Source organism: Pelophylax lessonae (genome assembly GCF_965119305.1).
Source record: "Pelophylax lessonae genome assembly, chromosome: 3".
NCBI classification, from domain to species: Eukaryota; Metazoa; Chordata; class Amphibia; order Anura; family Ranidae; genus Pelophylax; species Pelophylax lessonae.
The window spans coordinates 15,222,943-15,241,862 of record NC_138770.1 but is presented as its reverse complement, the minus strand read 5'-3'; the positions used below and the strand labels follow the sequence as shown (position 1 = coordinate 15,241,862).

The 18,920-nt window shown below is 42.8% G+C and overlaps 2 protein-coding genes across 2 annotated transcripts in view; both read left to right on the top strand.

The window, feature by feature from the left end:
- LOC309550230 (uncharacterized protein) overlaps window positions 1–18,920 on the top strand; it is a gene marked incomplete at its 5' end in the record, with an annotated part of 1,091,635 nt that overhangs the window by 1,006,928 nt on the left and 65,787 nt on the right. The gene's annotated exons all lie outside the window — the stretch shown is intronic.
- On the top strand, window positions 3,018–5,361 carry LOC309548737 (tigger transposable element-derived protein 1-like; the record flags this gene model as incomplete). The annotated part of the gene is made up of 2 exons (XM_082248690.1): window positions 3,018–3,097; window positions 3,209–5,361. The coding sequence occupies exon 2, from the start codon at window positions 3,241–3,243 to the stop codon at window positions 5,359–5,361; it is 2,121 nt and encodes a 706-aa protein (XP_082104816.1). The 5' UTR covers window positions 3,018–3,097; window positions 3,209–3,240.

Here is an 18,920-nt window from a genome sequence, read left to right as displayed (position 1 = left end):
TGTTTTTTTTTTTTTTTTGTAGTAGTAAATAAGTAGTTATGTGTTGATTTACCTAAGCCGGGGTATGCCCCAATAGGCTATGTTTTGTATAAACAAAATACTTTGCAATAAAAATAATTTAAAAAAAATATGGAAATGTGCAGCGCTCATAGATAATGAACATATGATAATCGGTGAAAATTCATAACATTGTGAAAAATACATATACAAACAAATATATAATAATAAAAAATAAAAAAAAGGGAATAAAGGCAAAAAGTCCTTTTGAGTGGAGTGAATATAGAAAAATCTTCAAACATGTATTCCAGAAGTAAATAACTGAAAATTTGCTGTGACACCATCCCCCACCAATATATATAAGGAGGCTTATCGGAGTGAGTGGACTCAGTTTGGTATATGCCTAGTGAGTCAACTCATGTGTTGGTATATATAAACCCAATAGGCCAGGGAGGACACCGAGGGGTCCTTCTCACCAGTCGCCTTTGTATTTTCTTTGGAAAATCACATAAACCATCAGTAATCCAAATGAATGCAGAGAATGTAGACCTCAAGGTGAATACTCTCCCATGATGGATGAATCATCAAAGAACCCTTACAGTGAACGAGCGTATAGTTCTGCCTATATACTGTTTTCCACAGGGGCAGGTCAGCAGATATACAACGTTTTTAGTCGATGTGTAACGGAAGATATGAACTCCTGTGTCTTACTTCTGCCCCAAATATTATGTTGGCAAACATTACACTTTATACAGGGGTAATAGCCGATAAGGTTATGAAAGAACGAAGGTCTGACAGGGGGATTAATAATAAAATTTCCCCCAATATTATTAATCCCCCTGTCAGACCTTCGTTCTTTCATAACCTTATGAGAACTGACCGCTGCAATCTTTTTACATGTTTTCTATATTTAGCCCGATTGTTTTGTATTTAAAACGAGGCGTGGCGCGCACATATCTCATTCATTGTAAGGGTTAATGAGCATATAGCAAACATTAACAAAGGTTCCATCAATCATAGTGTTCCTAAGCAAAAATATCATAACTGTGACCCAAAAGGCACTGAATTTGTCATTATTGAGAAATATTTTCCACCATGGAGAGGTGGTGCATGTACCAGAGGAGTCTCACGTCTTCAGACATTCTGGATTTATGAACTACGTTCCTATTATCCATTTGGTATGAATATAGAATGGGATATTCATTTATTTATCAATAAAGCTTGATTCACATATGGGATATATTTAACATTATTTTTATACAGTACATGTGATTTATTTATAAACCTATTCTGTGTATTATATCAATCATATAGGATTTATAATATGTTTAATATTCTTTCGTATATCAATCTTTGGCACATTGTGAATTATTTTAATATTTGGGATTAAAATGGAATTTTTGAATTGGTTCTTTATAGATTGATTACCCTGTATATCTTGTCAATATGCTACCCATCTTATTTTAATTTTTTTTTATAATTGGTCATGTTTTTTTATAAATTTTAAATTAGAATATTATTCTGGATCATTGATACAGTTGTCCTATTGCAATTTCACACTATGTAATAGTCGCTGTTGAGAACTGACCGCTGCAATCTTTTTACATGTTTTATATATTTAGCCAGATTGTTTTGTATTCAAAACCAGGCGTGGCGAGCGCATGATCGCGCGATCCTACCTCAATATTTAGCCTCTGTTTCTGTAATACCCAACAAGGCTCTACATGTCTTTACATAATTTTCGTCTTACAGGAAGTGTCCAACTATCGTATACAGGCCTCGCACTCAGAGTGAGGCTTGGAGTATGGAGTGGATTTCTGTTGTTTACACATACTAGCCTCGTAGTGAAAATGAGGCTTGGAACACGCGCCTGGGTGCCATCTTGGCCATACACAGGAAGTGAATTCTCTTTGCCCTGTAATACACATACAGGCATACCCCGTTTTACGTACACTCACTTTACGTACACTCGCGAGTACGGACATGCCCCGAGAGTGTACGTAAAGTGCTTCGCAAGTAAGGACGTTCCGACATTCCCGCGCCGCGCAGCCGCAGTATACCCTGGAGTTGCGAGAGGCCAGGTTCCTGCCCAGAATACGCCCACAGACAGCTCGCCACGCAGCCGCAGTATACCCTGGAGTTGCGAGATACGCCCACAGACAGCTTGGAGTTGACCCCCAGCCATCCGCGAGTTGCCTGCCAGCCATCCCACAGCCTGGAGTTGCGAGTGAAGAGGCCAAGTTCCTGCCCGGAGTAGCCAGGCCCCAGTTACCGCCAGCCAGGCCCCAGTTACCGCCAGCCAGGCCCCAGTTACCGCCAGCCAGGCCCCAGTTACCGCCAGCCAGGGCCCAGTTACCGCCAGCCAGGCCACAGTTACCGCCAGCCAGGCCACAGTTACCGCCAGCCAGGCCCCAGTTACCGCCAGCCAGGCCCCAGTTACCGCCAGCCAGGCCCCAGTTACCACCAGCCAGGCCCCAGTTACCGCCAGCCAGGCCCCAGTTACCGCCAGCCAGGCCCCAATTGGTGCCAGCAAGGCCCCAGTTACTGCCAGCCAGGCCCCAGTTACCGCCAGCCAGGCCCCAGTTGGTGCCAGCAAGGCCCCAGTTACCGCCAGCCAGGCCCCAGTTACCGCCAGCCAGGCCCCAGTTGGTGCCAGCAAGGCCCCAGTTACCGCCAGCCAGGCCCCAGTTACCGCCAGCCAGGCCCCAGTTACCGCCAGCCAGGCCCCAGTTGGTGCCAGCCAGGCCCCAGTTACCGCCAGCCAAGCCAAGAGTTACCGCCAGCCAGGCCAAGAGTTACCGCCAGCCAGGCCAAGAGTTACCGCCAGCCAGGCCCCAGTTACCGCCAGCCAGGCCAAGAGTTACTGCCATCCAAGCCAAGTGTTACCGCCAGCCAAGCCAAGAGTTACCGCCAGCCAAGCCAAGAGTTACCGCCAGCCAAGCCAAGAGTTACCGCCAGCCAGGCCAAGAGTTACCGCCAGCCAGGCCAAGAGTTACCACCAGCCCATAGTTGCCAGCCCACAGCCAGCTCAGAGTTGCCTGCCAGCCATCCCACGGTTGCCAACTGCCCACCGTTCACCCAAAAACCTGCCAACATACAGGTAATTGCACTGCTGTAAACATTAGAGCAAATGTACTGTACTCGTACGTTACCTGTACTGTGTATTTTTTTTTGGTAACACCTGTATCCACTGTTCTTTTGATTGTTACAGGTACTTTTCGTGTACAGCACTGTACATCAATAATGACAGATACAAAAAAAAAACGTCAATCTATTACCTTGGATATGAAGGCTAAAATTATTAAATTGTATGATGAAGGTGTACCTCAAGCTGAAATAGGCCGAAGGCTAGGCTTCACTCGGACTACAGTTAACACCATCATGAAAAACAGAGAAAAAATTCTTGCAGAAATTAAGAGTGCTACACCCGTTAACGCAGCAACAATTCGAAAAAGAGATAGCATTGTTGCAGACATGGAGAGACTCTTAACACTTTGGATAGAAAATCAGACTACACGTCATGTTCCTGTAAACCAGGCAATTATACAAAGTAAAGCCTTAAGCCTATTCAATGACTTGAAGGCTAAGAAAGGTGAGGCAGCAAAGGATGCAGAATTTTTTGCAAGCCGTGGATGGTTTGATAGGTTCAAGAAAAGGTCTAACCTACATAACATTAAAATACAAGGAGAGGCAGCTGCTGCAGATACTGAGGCTGCAGAAAGCTATCCAACAGAATTGGCCAAAATTATTGAAGACGGAGGCTACTCCATGGATCAAATTTTTAATGTGGATGAGACTGGGCTATTTTGGAAGAAGATGCCTGCAAGAACCTTCATCGCAAGACAGGAAAAATCAATGCCAGGCTACAAGCCAGCTAAAGATAGAATAACCCTTCTGTTAGGTGGCAATGCTTCTGGTACCTTAAAGCTAAAGCCTTTGCTAATTTACCGATGGGAAAATCCGAGAGCTTTGAAGAACTACGTTAAAACTAGACTTCCAGTGCACTGGAGAGCTAACAAAAAAGCATGGGTAACTGCAACCCTTTTTGAAGATTGGTTTGACACCTGCTTTGTTCCAGAGGTGAAAGCCTATTGCAAGGACAACGGTGTCCCTTTCCACATTTTGCTGCTTGTTGATAATGCCCCTGGACACCCTCGAACGCTAGATGAGCTGAACCCTAACATTCGAGTGCAATTCCTACCACCAAATACCACCTCACTACTACAGCCAATGGATCAATGTGTCATAGCCGCCTTCAAGTTGAACTACTTGAAAAGAACATTCAGCAAGTGTGTTGCAGCAATAGACAAAGAAGAAGGTGATGGTAAAGAAGTTCTATCCAAATTCTGGAAAAGTTTTAACATCTTGGATTGCATTAAAACTGTAAGAGATGCTTGGAATGACATAAAGGAAACCACAATGAAAAGGGCCTGGAAAAAATTATGCCCACAGTTAGTTGATGATTCTGAAGGCTTTGAAGAACATGTAGCTAATGTTACTGAAAATATTGTAGAGATGGCAAGGCAGTTAGAGCTGGAAGTGGAGCCAGAAGATGTTGCTGAACTGCTTGCATCCCACACTGAGCCCCTCAGCAATGAAGATCTTCTAGAACTTGAAGAGGAGAGAGAAGAAGATGTGCAGGATGAGGTTGAGATCATTGAACAGCCTGAAGGCTTAACTACAAAAATTCTCTTTGAAGCTTTTCGTCATCTTGATAGCGCCATGGCTCTTTTTGAAAAGCATGATAGGGATTTTGAAAGAAGTTCCAAAGTCAATGCTAACATTTCAGGGGCTTATGCCTGCTACAAAGAAATCTACAGGGAAAAGAAGAGAGCAACACTTCAAACCTCCATAGAGAGTTACTTTCCTAAAAGTCCATCAGCACGCACATCATCCACATTGACTGACAGTCATTTTGATCCTAGATCATCATCAACGGACAGTCCATTTTCACCTCTGACATCCCCATCAAGCCCTGCTTCTACTCTGATTGATCTTTGTAATACACCCACTTTGCCAGCAAGACAGTGTCTCGCCTTTGAAGACTTGACTTGTGAAACAGAAAATTCTTGTATGCCTGCCAGTCCATTTTCAGCTCCGACATCATCATCAAGTCCTGCTCCTACACTGATTGCTATTTGTAGTACACCCAATTCTCCAGCAAGAAAGCGTCTCGCCTTTGAAGACTTGACTTGTGAAACAGAAGATACCTGTATGCCTTCCAGTCCATTTCCAGCTGCTCCTACTCTGATTGCTACTTCTACTTGTAGACCCAATTCACCAGCAAGAAAGCGTCTCGCCTTTGAAGACTTGGCTTGTGAAACAGAAGATACCTGTATGCCTTCATCATTCCTACTACATTAAACTCTCTCAGCTTCTCTGGCCTTGCGACAACAATCAAGATGGGGTAAGCTTACAATTTTTTTTTTTAATACTGTACTGTATTATGTTTATTTTAGTTATCAATGCATTATTTATATCAGTTATGCCTCTAAATGACTATTGGAATGTAGTACATGCATTGAGAAGTGAAAAAAAGGTATTGCTTCACTTTAAGTACATTTTCGTTTTACATACATGCTCCGGTCCCATTGCGTACTTAAAAGTGGGGTATGGAGAGGTGGTGCATGTACCAGAGGAGTCTCACGTCTTCAGACATTCTGGATTTATGAACTACGTTCCTATTATCCATTTGGTATGAATATAGAATGGGATATTCATTTATTTATCAATAAAGCTTGATTCACATATGGGATATATTTAACATTATTTTTATACAGTACATGTGATTTATTTATAAACCTATTCTGTGTATTATATCAATCATATAGGATTTATAATATGTTTAATATTCTTTCGTATATCAATCTTTGGCACATTGTGAATTATTTTAATATTTGGGATTAAAATGGAATTTTTGAATTGGTTCTTTATAGATTGATTACCCTGTATATCTTGTCAATATGCTACCCATCTTATTTTAATTTTTTTTTATAATTGGTCATGTTTTTTTATAAATTTTAAATTAGAATATTATTCTGGATCATTGATACAGTTGTCCTATTGCAATTTCACACTATGTAATAGTCGCTGTTGAGAACTGACCGCTGCAATCTTTTTACATGTTTTATATATTTAGCCAGATTGTTTTGTATTCAAAACCAGGCGTGGCGAGCGCATGATCGCGCGATCCTACCTCAATATTTAGCCTCTGTTTCTGTAATACCCAACAAGGCTCTACATGTTTTTACATAATTTTCGTCTTACAGGAAGTGTCCAACTATCGTATACAGGCCTCGCACTCAGAGTGAGGCTTGGAGTATGGAGTGGATTTCTGTTGTTTACACATACTAGCCTCGTAGTGAAAATGAGGCTTGGAACACGCGCCTGGGTGCCATCTTGGCCATACACAGGAAGTGAATTCTCTTTGCCCTGTAATACACATACTAGCCTTGTAGTGAAAACGAGGCTTGGAACACATGCCTGGGCTCCATCTTGGCAAGATACAGGAAGTGAATTCCCCTTCACAGGTAAACCGTGTCACTTGTCGCCTGTCCTGTTTGGGGTCATATTCACTATTTAAACTGCATTACCATTGACAACAGCATACCCCAGACGATGTCTAAGCAGACGAAATGCGTTGGGTTAACTTCTGTCCATGCTACTACCTGTCGATGGTTTTTACTGATCCTGATTTAAGCGCTTTTTATCTACCTAACTGTAAGTGACCTGATTTATTACAGCGTTTCTGGAGTTTATATATACTCAAAAATGGGTTTGTCATTACAATCTGACGTACAAGAAATGGGTTGTTATTAACATCTTTTGTCCAATCAAAGTTAACAACTAATTATAGTAAGCATTATGTCAATCTAGATCGTGATTCTCTGTCATATGGGAAATTTCTTGGTGACCTGTTTCGGTCATCTGATATATTCTTAAAAAAAAATATGGATTCAGCAGAATTACCCACTCATGTACGTCAATTAAAACAGCAAGTAGATGCATTGATCCTTGCTCTTGCAGAGGTACAAAACGAAAATCAGACCTTGAGACAGCAGGTTGGCCGTCTCACACAGCTCACTGCTACTCAGCCCCGTGAGCCTAAGATAAACCCTCCTCTAGTGTTTTCTGGTGATCGGAGCAAGTTTAGTGAATTTAAAAACGCATGTCGTTTACTTTTTCTGTTAAAACCTTTAACCTACACTACTGAGCAAATGAAGGTTTGCACAACCATCTCTTATTTAACGGGTGAACCCCGGGCCTGGGCAGACGCCCTCTTTGAAAAGGATGATCCACTTCTTAATTCTTACCCTCTATTCCTAGCACAACTTGCTAGCTTATATGAAGACCCCAATAAGCAAAGTACCGCTGATACCCAGTTACGTGCCTTAAAACAAGGAAGGAGACCCGTTGAAGATTTCGTGGAAAATTTTAAAAGATGGTCACCTGATTCAGGGTGGAACGACACATCTCTGAAAACGCAGTTTAGACTCAGCCTGTCTGAGGCCGTTAAAGACGAGCTCGCCCGAGCGGATTTACCTGGCACTCTAGAGGAACTGATACAGACCAGTATCAATATTGACAGACGACTACGAGAAAGAAAGGCTGAGAAGATGGGCTCACCATTTTCCAGTCCTTCCCGGATGTTGCCTGTTGACCCTACTCCTATGGAGATAGGAATGATACGCCCACCTCTGACCCTTCCTGAACGTGCCAGGAGGAAAACCGAACATCTTTGCATGTACTGCGCATCCCCGAATCATTTGATAAACGGCTGTCCCCTTGTCCGCAGAAAAGAGGGTGAGTGTTCAAATGTCCTGTTAGGCGGACTCTCAACTTCCTTTTCTAATCCTTATCTTTTTGTTCATTTAACATTGCAGTGGGACCAAACTAGGATTACCACCCAGGCCATGATCGACACAGGATCTTGTGGAAACTACATTGATATTTGTTTTGTCTCCCTTAATAAAATACCTATTGTTTCTAAACCCAAACCTGTCTCCGTTAGTTTTATTAATGGCACCCCCCTATCCTCTGGTCCTATCACCAGTCAGACACAGGCACTCCTTGTAACCGCTGAAGAGTGTCATGTGGAGACAACCACATTTGATGTGTTAACATCACCACATTTCCCAATCATTTTGGGACTTCCCTGGTTACACTTACATCAACCAATTATCGATTGGAAAACGAGAACTCTAGCCTTTTCTTCTCACTATTGTGAAACGACGTGTAATCTTCCCACACATGATAGGATCCTGTCAGTAGTGTCGGATGACATTATACCCAAGTGTTATCAGGACTTATCGGAGGTTTTCCTGGAAAAAAACGCTCAAATGCTACCTCCTCATAGGGACTATGATTGTTGCATTGATCTAATCCCTAATAGCAAGTTGCCCTTCGGACATGTTTATCCTCTCTCACAGGATGAACTCTCTCATCTTAAAGAGTACCTGGATGAGAACTTAGCAAAAGGATTCATCCGACCTTCTACTTCCTCAACTGCTGCTGGACTCTTCTTTGTCCGCAATAAGGATTCTAGCCTTAGGCCTATCATTGATTTCAGACAATTAAATGCCATTACAATAAAGGATCGTTATCCTTTGCCTCTTATTCCTGAACTTATCGAACAGGTGCGTGGAGCTTCTCTTTTTTCAAAATTGGATCTAAAAGGGGCATACAATTTAATTCGAATCCGTAAAGGTGATGAATGGAAGACGGCATTCAGAACCAGATATGGACTGTTTGAGTACCTTGTAATGCCTTTTGGGCTATGTAATGCTCCCGCAGCCTTCCAACGGTTTATAAATGAGATATTCAGAGACTTGCTTGACGTTTGTGTTGTAGTATATTTGGACGATATACTTATCTATTCTCATTCCTTACCTGAGCACATAAAACATGTGAGACTTGTGTTATCAAGACTACTTGCACATAACTTATATGTTAAATCAAAAAAATGTTTGTTCCATAAAGAGGAGGTACTATTCCTAGGATATATTATATCAAAAAATGGAATCAAAATGGACATGAGCAAAATATCCTGCATCCTAGAGTGGCCTGTGCCAACCACTCGCAAAGCATTGCAAAGGTTCCTAGGATTTTCCAACTATTATAGGAAATTCATTAAAAACTTTTCTGCGATTGTAAAACCCCTCACACAACTTACAAGCACGAAGAAACCATTTAATTGGTCAAAAGAAGCAGATAAGGCGTTCTGTCTGCTGAAATCAAACTTCACTACTGCCCCCATACTATGCCATCCAGACCCATCCCTTCAATACATCTTGGAGGTAGATGCGTCAAATATGGCAGTAGGAGCAGTTCTCTCACAACGACCAACAAACACCTCACCTCTTCACCCAGTTGCTTTCTTCTCGAAGTCATTAAGCAGCCCTGAGGTGAACTACCCAGTAGGAGAGAAGGAGCTATTAGCCGTAAAACTGGCATTGGAGAATTGGCGACATCTACTTGAGGGCACTCAATTGCCAATTCTGATATATACTGATCACAAAAACCTTCAATACCTTCAGACTAATAGAACTCTTTCCCACCGACAGGTCCGGTGGTCGTTATTCTTTCTGAGATTTAATTTTTTAGTGACTTATACACCTGCAGACAAAAATAAAAAAGCGGATGCACTTTCACGACTAACCGAGAAGGATTCTACCGAGGTTCCCTCAGTTCCTATAATACCACTTGAACGTATTATCGGTGTCATTCGTTCCCTGAAGGAAGAAATTCTGCACAGCATAGGACTAGACTCACCTCCACCACAATTAACTACCGACGCAGAAGGCTTCCTCTATTACAACGATAAATTATACATACCCCCTACTATGCGAACCAAGATCTTGGAATTGTCGCATGATGTACCTATGGCAGGACATATGGGTATGACTAAAACCTTAAATCTGCTTACTAGGCAGTTTTGGTGGCCAGACATGAAGACAACCGTAAAAAAGTTCGTTTCATCTTGTGATATCTGTGCAAGGTCTAAAATCGACAACACGAAACCATCGGGGCTACTTTGTAGTTTACCGATACCCCAGGTTCCGTGGGAAGTGGTATCCGTAGATTTCATAGTGGAATTACCACCTTCCAAAGGATTTAACACCATCTTGGTATCAGTGGACCACCTGACCAAGATGGCACATTTTACTCCTATTCGAAAACTACCTTCATCCAAACAAACAGCGGAATTACTTGTGAAACATGTCTTTAAGTTACGTGGTATTCCAAAAACACTGCTGTCTGACCGTGGTTCACAATTTATCTCAAAGTTTTGGTTAGCTCTATGTCAGATACTACGAATAGAGCGTAAACTTACTTCTGCATACCACCCCCAAACCAACGGACAGACAGAGAGAGTTAACCAGTGCATTGAACAGTATCTGCGTTGCTATACTTCGTATCTACAGGACGATTGGGCAGATCTCCTCCCACTGGCGTAATTCGCCTATAACAACGCGACTCATAGCACTACTAAACAAAGTCCATTTTACCTAAATTACGGGTTTCATCCCACACTCCTTCCACCACGTATCTTGCCATCCAGTAATCCGGTGGCATCTGATTATCTTGCCCAGATAAAGGATTCTCTGGGATTACTCAACAATACTATATCACATGCTCATAGCCAACAAAAGAGGTACTACGACCTTCGTAGGAAACCCTCTCCCCAATATACCATTGGGGATCTTGTTTGGCTTGCTACAAAAAATCTGAGATTAAAAATCCCTAGTAAAAAACTTGGACCGCTATTTCTGGGACCTTTCCCAATAGAGAAGCTTATTGGAAAAGCTGCAGTGCAACTCACATTGCCAGCAGACCTAAAGATACACCCTATCTTCCACGTGTCTCTACTGAAGCCCCATGTTCCTAACCAAGGAATAAGGCCTACTATCTCACCTCCACCTCCTGTACAAGTGGAAGGTGGAGAGGAATTTGAGATAAAAGAAATTTTGGATTCCCGTTTTAATAGAAGAAGACTCCAGTATCTTGTACGATGGAAGAACTATGGGCCCCAAGATGACACCTGGCTGGATACCTCCGACATACATGCCCCTAGGCTAATTCGCAATTTCCACTCAAAATATCCAGAAAAACCAGCTCTAGAGGCCTTCCGGAGCCGGCCTTAAGGGGGGGGGGGGGGTACTGTAATGTTCTGGTACCTATGGTACCCTTATTCCATAATTTCTCCTTTACTAAATTGCGTCCCATCTTCTTATACATGAGACGCATACACCTTTAAGAGCGATGACATCATTGCCGAGCGCCGCTATGAGCGGCTATTTCAATCGCCGGCTTTCTCTCACTCATCGCTCGTTCAAACCCACATGTTCACCGCATCTTCTCCTGTGAAGTCGGAGCTGCTGACCTTCCCTTTTTGCTGAACTGACGCCGGAACCTTGCCGCTGATCCGTATCTCGCTACGGGATCATCTGTTGCTCTCTGGACATTAGTGCTACTAACTATCTGAGTTGTGAGTACCCCACAGGGGATTCCTTACTAATCGGTCTCCTACTGTCATCTGCTAGTATTACCTGGACTATCTATCTATTCTATACCATCTGCATAGATTGCTAGCTCTTGGGACTGCCTTGAACTGTCCTTGCACTGGGTTACTCTGTCTAAAGTATACTCCATCTGTGTCCTCTTACCATCTGCATTATACTAGACATCAGAACCTATCTGCATTACCATCATCTGCAACTCTCCTTTACTACTACTAGTAATCACCCTACAACCCTGTCTCTCATCTATACATTCTCATATGTTCTGTCCCTCCATTAAATGTCTGATTGAGTATATGTATATTGCATAACAGGCTGTACACCGTGATGAAGTCCTGAGAGTTGGATAGGTTTATTCAACATCATCTCTGCAAGACTGCTGAGTGTGATAATTCTGCAGCTGAAAATCCATCCATTAACAAAAACGCATGAACGTTACAAGATTACTTCATACATGGGGGTTTGAGGTGACAGATGTCTCATTACAGCATACTCAGCATCATCAATCCCTTCTTATTTCGGTATAGAGTTGAAATAGGTTGTCTCCTTGGCCTTGGTAACCTTATCAACCAAACACATAATTATTTTAATTCAACAGATAACTAGAGATCATAATTATCATAAACATCAATATAAATACACCACTTTCATTATTTTAGGAGATAAGGCAAAACCTCCAAAAGACTGTGTTCATTAGGATGGGCGGACACCATTGGAAATAAAGAGGCTATAGTACCTGTTCCTGTGACACACTGAGAAAGTCAACTATGGGCCTTATTGCCACAGACACAATAGATTCCCAACCCTGAATGTGACCACCCTGGGGTGAAAATGGGTATTAATAACTTTTCTGCATAATACCCCAGTCTCTGTCTGAACAAGAGAAATCTGAGGGCTTCTCCTAGGTGAGAAATGTCCATATTGTCATTTAATATGGCTCATATTTTATGTTTAACAGTTTCATTTCTGTAATGCATGCAAGTTTCATTTCATGGGCTGTTCGCAGTCAGCTGTGGGCAGGATATGTTTATCAGTGCTTGTGAACAGTCCACCCTCCCTACATCAGTTTTATTTCCATAGAACACTATACACACTGTAGGATTCTTGAAACCTGCAACTTTTGGGGGAATTAACATGTCCTTTCGTGCACTGGTAATGTTTCTATAGGATTTTGAAAACTCTGTCTGATTTAGATCCTCTAATGCAAGTGGGTTTACTAGCACAGGTATAGTCTGGGACTCTGGGTGTAATTGTGGACATATCTAGCACCCTGAGTACCATGACTTCCCGGCTACCTGGTATTTAAACTTAACAGTACATTGGGCCTTAGGTTGTCTGTCTCTTTTATACCCAACATTCCCATACATATTAAAAATTAAAAGAAAATCATTGTACCACCTTTTTTCAATGACTGGCGTGAATCCATGTATCCCTTCTACCTTGAGGGATGTTGGTGTAACCAATTTCACTCTTAGTAGCCTTACTTTATGACTTAGTATCCTCATTTGGATCTGGTAGGGATGAAAACACACTAATTTGCATTTTTGTCAATTGCTTTTAAAGCGCTGCAACACATCTAGTGAGATCTGAGTGTGTGGCTTGCAATTGCTTCAGGTACCCACACCTCTCTTGGGAGTGTTCCTGACAAAGGAAAAAACGTAAAACAATCTACCTGTTTCTGCTATTATTTTACTCAACTTGTTTTTTTTGTTTTTTTTTCATACAACCTTTTGTACCTTTCCGCTACTCTGTGAATGATATGGAGTGTAAAAGGCTTTCTCAATATTTAGTGCGGATAGGATCTCTTGTAGAACCCTTCCTGTAAAGTGAGTACCCCTGTCACTTTCCATAGTTTCTGGGATTCTATACCTGCACATTACCTGGGGCAAAAGCCTTTTTCCTGTGGTTTGTACTTTACCCCTAGAGACTGGCCAGGCCTCAGGCCATCCTGAAAAATGTCTATACAAACTAAAACATGTGCATAGGGACCAGACTGTGGGAAATCAATGTAATCTATTTGAACTCCTTGGAAAGGACAGTCTGACTTAGGCGGTGCTTTTATGGGGTGCTTACAGCTCTACCAACATTGTACCTAGCACAGGTAAGACAAGAAGCAGTATATTTTGCAGCTACTCCAGGAAAACCTGGTGCTAACCAGTGTTGCATTACCAAGGTGGTCATTAGAGTCTTTGAGATATGACACGATCCGTGAGCTGCGGCTGCCACCCTCGGGTATAGGGCCTGAGATCAGACAGAAATGCTCCTCCATCCTCCAGCAACCAGTTACATCCTGTGTTGCACTGTTCTTCCGCCACTTCTCACGCTCCTGTGAGGGGGCTTTTTCTGCAATGATATCAAGATTGCCATACTTACAGGAGTTGGTTGCTTTCCTACGAGTGTCAGTACCCGGATAGGGACCTGTTCCAGTGCAGCCTTCTTCGCTGCTCTGTCGGCCCTTGCGTTTCCTGCAGCTTCTTCTGTGTCCTCTCTTGCATGTGCCTTGGTTTTTTTAATAAATGGCCACCTTGGTGGAACACTGGAAGACTAAGAACAGTCTCTATTATATCTGCATGCTTTATTGGCTTACCGAGAGAACTTGGGCTGAGGTCAAAAAGTTACAAGCTTTCAAAAATATGACCAAAATCATGTCAATGTGAATGTTAACTCTTTAAAATTCACAGGCCTTTACCAAAACCATCAGCTGCTTGTGCTTAGAACTTTAGATTTAATGCCTTTTGCATTCCTTTTGTTTATTTATTGCTGTTACTACTGCATACCCAGTTACAGGCTTACCCTCCTCTGTTTATAAACATGATCCATCTACATAAAGGGTCTCATCAGGGCTTTAGAGAGGAGCCTTTTTTTGCAGGACTCAACGATTCAGATTCTGCCATCATCAGCTCAAAACAGTCATGGGGGGTATTTAACAAACATTTTTTTTTTTCCCTCCCCCTCTAGTGCCTGCTCCTGTACTGGAAGTAAACTGGCTTAAATACATTGCACCTGTTTTATCCAGCAGCTTTTTGCAGGCTGCGGCCCGCACCTTTTATCACTGGGTCAAGCTGGCAAGAGACATGTGCTACATACTGGATTAATGGGCACTTCATCTGAAACTGAACATTGAAATTTTAACTCAACACAAACATTTCTTTTTTTTTTTTTTAAATGACTTCCCTTTTCCTTTGAAGCCAGGCAGGAAACTACTCCCACCCCTGCTACTGTTATTCCTACTGTAAACCTCTCGGACGCTTCTGATGGAACATGCGGACACAGGTTAGCTGAATACCTTATTTACTGTCCATCTTCTGGGGGAGAGGGGGTGGTTGCAATTCTTTGCTCTAATGTCCTGTCTTTACACTATTTGTAGTAGGTCACTTTTTATACACCCATAATGACAGGAAGTAATGTACTTTTATCTTTCAAACGAAAAAACCTCTAGGAACTTTGTCCCAAATTTCAAAAAATCTGATCAGAGGTTCCCCTTTGGTTACGGAGGATGCCCCTTAAATACCATAATTATATAAAAAGTTATTCTATTTTAAAAACTTTTGGCTCAGTGCCAATAGGGTTCAATGGTCATGTTAATTGCGGTAACCCTTAATGTCTAAACAAAGATTCCTGGTTTAAAAGGCAACATATTATTTTTCATCTTAGGTTTTTATTTAATAGAAAATAACCCCAAAAATATCATATGCCGTTCATTTATCATATAAAGAAACAATCTTTTTTTTTTTTTTCTTTCTCCGAGCTCACGGAGAAGGAACCTCTTCGGCTACTTCCTCTTTTTATATAAAAGACACAGCTTCATACTCTCCTGCTTCCATATTCTGCAACTGATTTTAAGTTTGTTCTTGCCAAATCTGTTTCATACACTTTACAAAAATCTGCCATATCCTATCTTATCTTATCCTACAACTAGGATTATTAGCTGTCCAACTACAGAACACTTTAATTGGCTGTGTAGCCCAAAAACTATGCTCCCAGAGCTTTTAATCTTCGAATGCAAACTCCCTGGTCTGCCCCATTTATCTGGTAACCCTGTTACCCATACACTCTATGGCCATGGTCCTAATGACCTTTCTCATTGACCCCTGGTCGGTATCTATGGAAACCCAGTTTCCCATTTCACTGTTATCCAAAAATAGAATAACTACTTCTAACTTCCAAGTCCCTGACCTGGACTTCGGCCCTCACACAGCCGATAACTTCTAACTTCCAAGTCCCTGACCTGGACTTCGGCCCTCACACAGCCGATAACTCCTAACTTCCAAGTCCCTGACCTGGACTTCGGCCCTCACACAACCGATAACTTCTAACTTCCAAGTCCCTGACCTGGACTTCGGCCCTCACACAGCCGATAACTTCTAACTTCCAAGTCCCTGACCTGGACTTCGGCCCTCACACAGCCGATACACAATGTCAGGCTAACTCCCAAGTACCCTGACCTGGACTTCGGCCCTTGCACAGCCGATACACAATGTCAGGCTAACTCCCAAGTACCCTGACCTGGACTTCGGCCCTTGCACAGCCGATACACAATGTCAGGCTAACTCCCAAGTACCCTGACCTGGACTTCGGCCCTTGCACAGCCGATACACAATGTCAGGCTAACTCCCAAGTACCCTGACCTGGTGGACTTAAAAACAGCCTATTACCATATGCATATGTTTACATATATACTATAACATAGAGATAGAAACCTTTACATGTATATGAAATGTCAGGCTAAAACAGTCATATACATTCAATGCTTGCTACGTCTCAAATGGACACTCCGAAATGAGACCGCTTTACCAGAACACAACTGGGGTCACGTTCCTGCGTGTCCAAGACACCCACAGCGGTGAGGGTTGACCCAACCTCACCTTTCGCAACAAATGTTAGTAGCAATATATACACCGACTAAGGGTTTAGGTTCTTTAAGAGGGTATTACATCAAAAATAGTTACCTGGACGTCATTGGATGGACTGAAAAACATTGTAAACAGACAATGGGCTTACCTGGCCAGATATTTTCAGTGTATCCAATGCAGTCCAGATGTCTCACTCCGTCCGCAGATGACTTCACCTCTCCTGGCTGACTCGCCAAATTGTTGTGGAATTTTTCCTCAGGTACAAAATACCTGTTACCTGTTAGTCAGTGATACCAAATCAGACAATATATAGCTATATATATATAATGAGATCAGACAAGACTCAAGATGGCTGAATCATAGTGACCTGATTTATTACAGCGTTTCTGGAGTTTATATATACTCAAAAATGGGTTTGTCATTACAATCTGACGTACAAGAAATGGGTTGTTATTAACATCTTTTGTCCAATCAAAGTTAACAACTAATTATAGTAAGCATTATGTCAATCTAGATCGTGATTCTCTGTCATAAGGGAAATTTCTTGGTGACGCTCAATAAAAGTTCCAAAGGGGCTTTTAGAAGATATTATTGGCTTTGTGGTCAGCTGTCCAGACAGAGTTGATATTCTGAGAGATAGGGAATTTCCACTGTTTCGGTCATCTGATATATTCTTAGCCTTTGCAAGCTCAGTGACACATGTAAAGAAATCAAAGTAAAATAGGATTAACTCAAAAGACATTTTGTTTAAGATAACCATTCTAAATGCCAGTCAAGGCATCCTGCAAAGGCCAATAAGGTATCCAGAAAATGCGAGATAGGTATGCCACGACAGAGCAAATAACCAAAACATCACCGAGGGAACTCAACTGTTTTGCTGCGAGGAACAAATACGGCTACAATCACTGTAAGTACGCTAAGCACAAAAATCCCAATATGGTAGGGTGACCAGACGTCCCCGGAATGAGGACACTGTCCCCGGACCACGTGTGTCCCCGATTCTGTCCCTGGATTCAGGGGCGGTGTACCTATTGCTGACAGCCTAGCAGTGCATTCAGCAGTGTGACCATCCATCCAGCACAGTGTCAGTGAGAGTGAGTGGAGCAGAGCTGTCAAATCGAAGCTCTGATGTCGGGGATGGGCGGGCTGACATGTGGAGCTCCTCCTCCCTTCCATCCACAGCCAGTCAGCAGGCAGTATAACACCCCTCCCCCGCCCCTCTCCAGCCCGCCACATTTGACTGGGAGCAGGGCTGAGTGAGGGCACCAGAAGGGAGATGCAGAAGGTATGACTACAATTAGAGCAAGCACTGTTACATGTAATGCTGGTGGGCTGCAGTGTCTACCAGATATCTGTGTGTTCAGGCAGTGTGAGGTTACCCATCAGCCTCCTCTCCCCTCACTCCTTACCTTTTTTTATCTCCCTAACCTGAGCTACACATTGCCTGATACACTGATAACAAGACCCCCCTGCAGCAGCATTCTCCAAAACCAGGGACACATGGCCGTTACCATTCCAGCTTCTGTTCAGCTATTTAGTCGGAGCTCTGTGTGCGCTGCATGGGGTTTTTATGTTTTGTTGGAGGATTTACTGCTGGCTCAGGCTGGAAGCTTCAGAGACCCATTAACTGTTTACTGTCCTCCACTAATCTTGAGCAGTTAACTGTTTGTAAGACAATTTTTATTTGGAAATTGGATGTGCTGCTGTCTTCTGTCACTTGGTTGTACTGTCAAAGGAGGATTACTGACATGATCTTGCAGAGCTGGTTTAAATAGAGTTGAGCAGCCCTGTGATACCATACACTTTTACACCGGGTTCAGCTGTAAACTCAGTCCCTGACCATCTCTTGAATCAATCATGTCCACAGTCTCTGACCATCTCCTGTACCATGTCTGCAATCTCTGGCCATCTCCTGTACCATGTCTGCAATCTCTGACCATCTCCTAAATCATGTCTGCAGTCTCTGACCATCTCCTGTACTATGTCTGCAGTCTCTGACCATCTCCTGTACCATGTCTGCAGTCTCTGACCATCTCCTGTACCATGTCTGCAGTCTCTGACCATCTCCTGTACCATGTCTGCAGTCTCTGACCATCTCCTGTACCATGTCTACAGTCTCTGACCATCTCCTGTACTATGTCTGCAGTCTCTGACCATCTCCTGTACCATGTCTGCAGTCTCTGACCATCTCCTGTACCATGTCTACAGTCTCTGACCATCCCCTGTACCATGTCTGCAGTCTCTGACCATCTCCTGTACCATGTCTACAGTCTCTGGCCATCTCCTGTACCATGTCTGCAGTCTCTAGACATCTTCTGCGCCATGTCTGCAGTCTCTGGCCATCTCCTGTACCATGTCTGCAGTCTCTGGCTATCTCCTGTACCATGTCTGCAGTCTCTAGCCATCTCCTGTAATATGTCTGCAGTCTCTGGCCATCTCCTGTACCATGTCTGCAGTCTCTAGCCATCTCCTGTACCATGTCTGCAGTCTCTAGCCATCTCCTGTACCATGTCTGCAGTCTCTAGCCATCTCCTGTACCATGTCTGCAGTC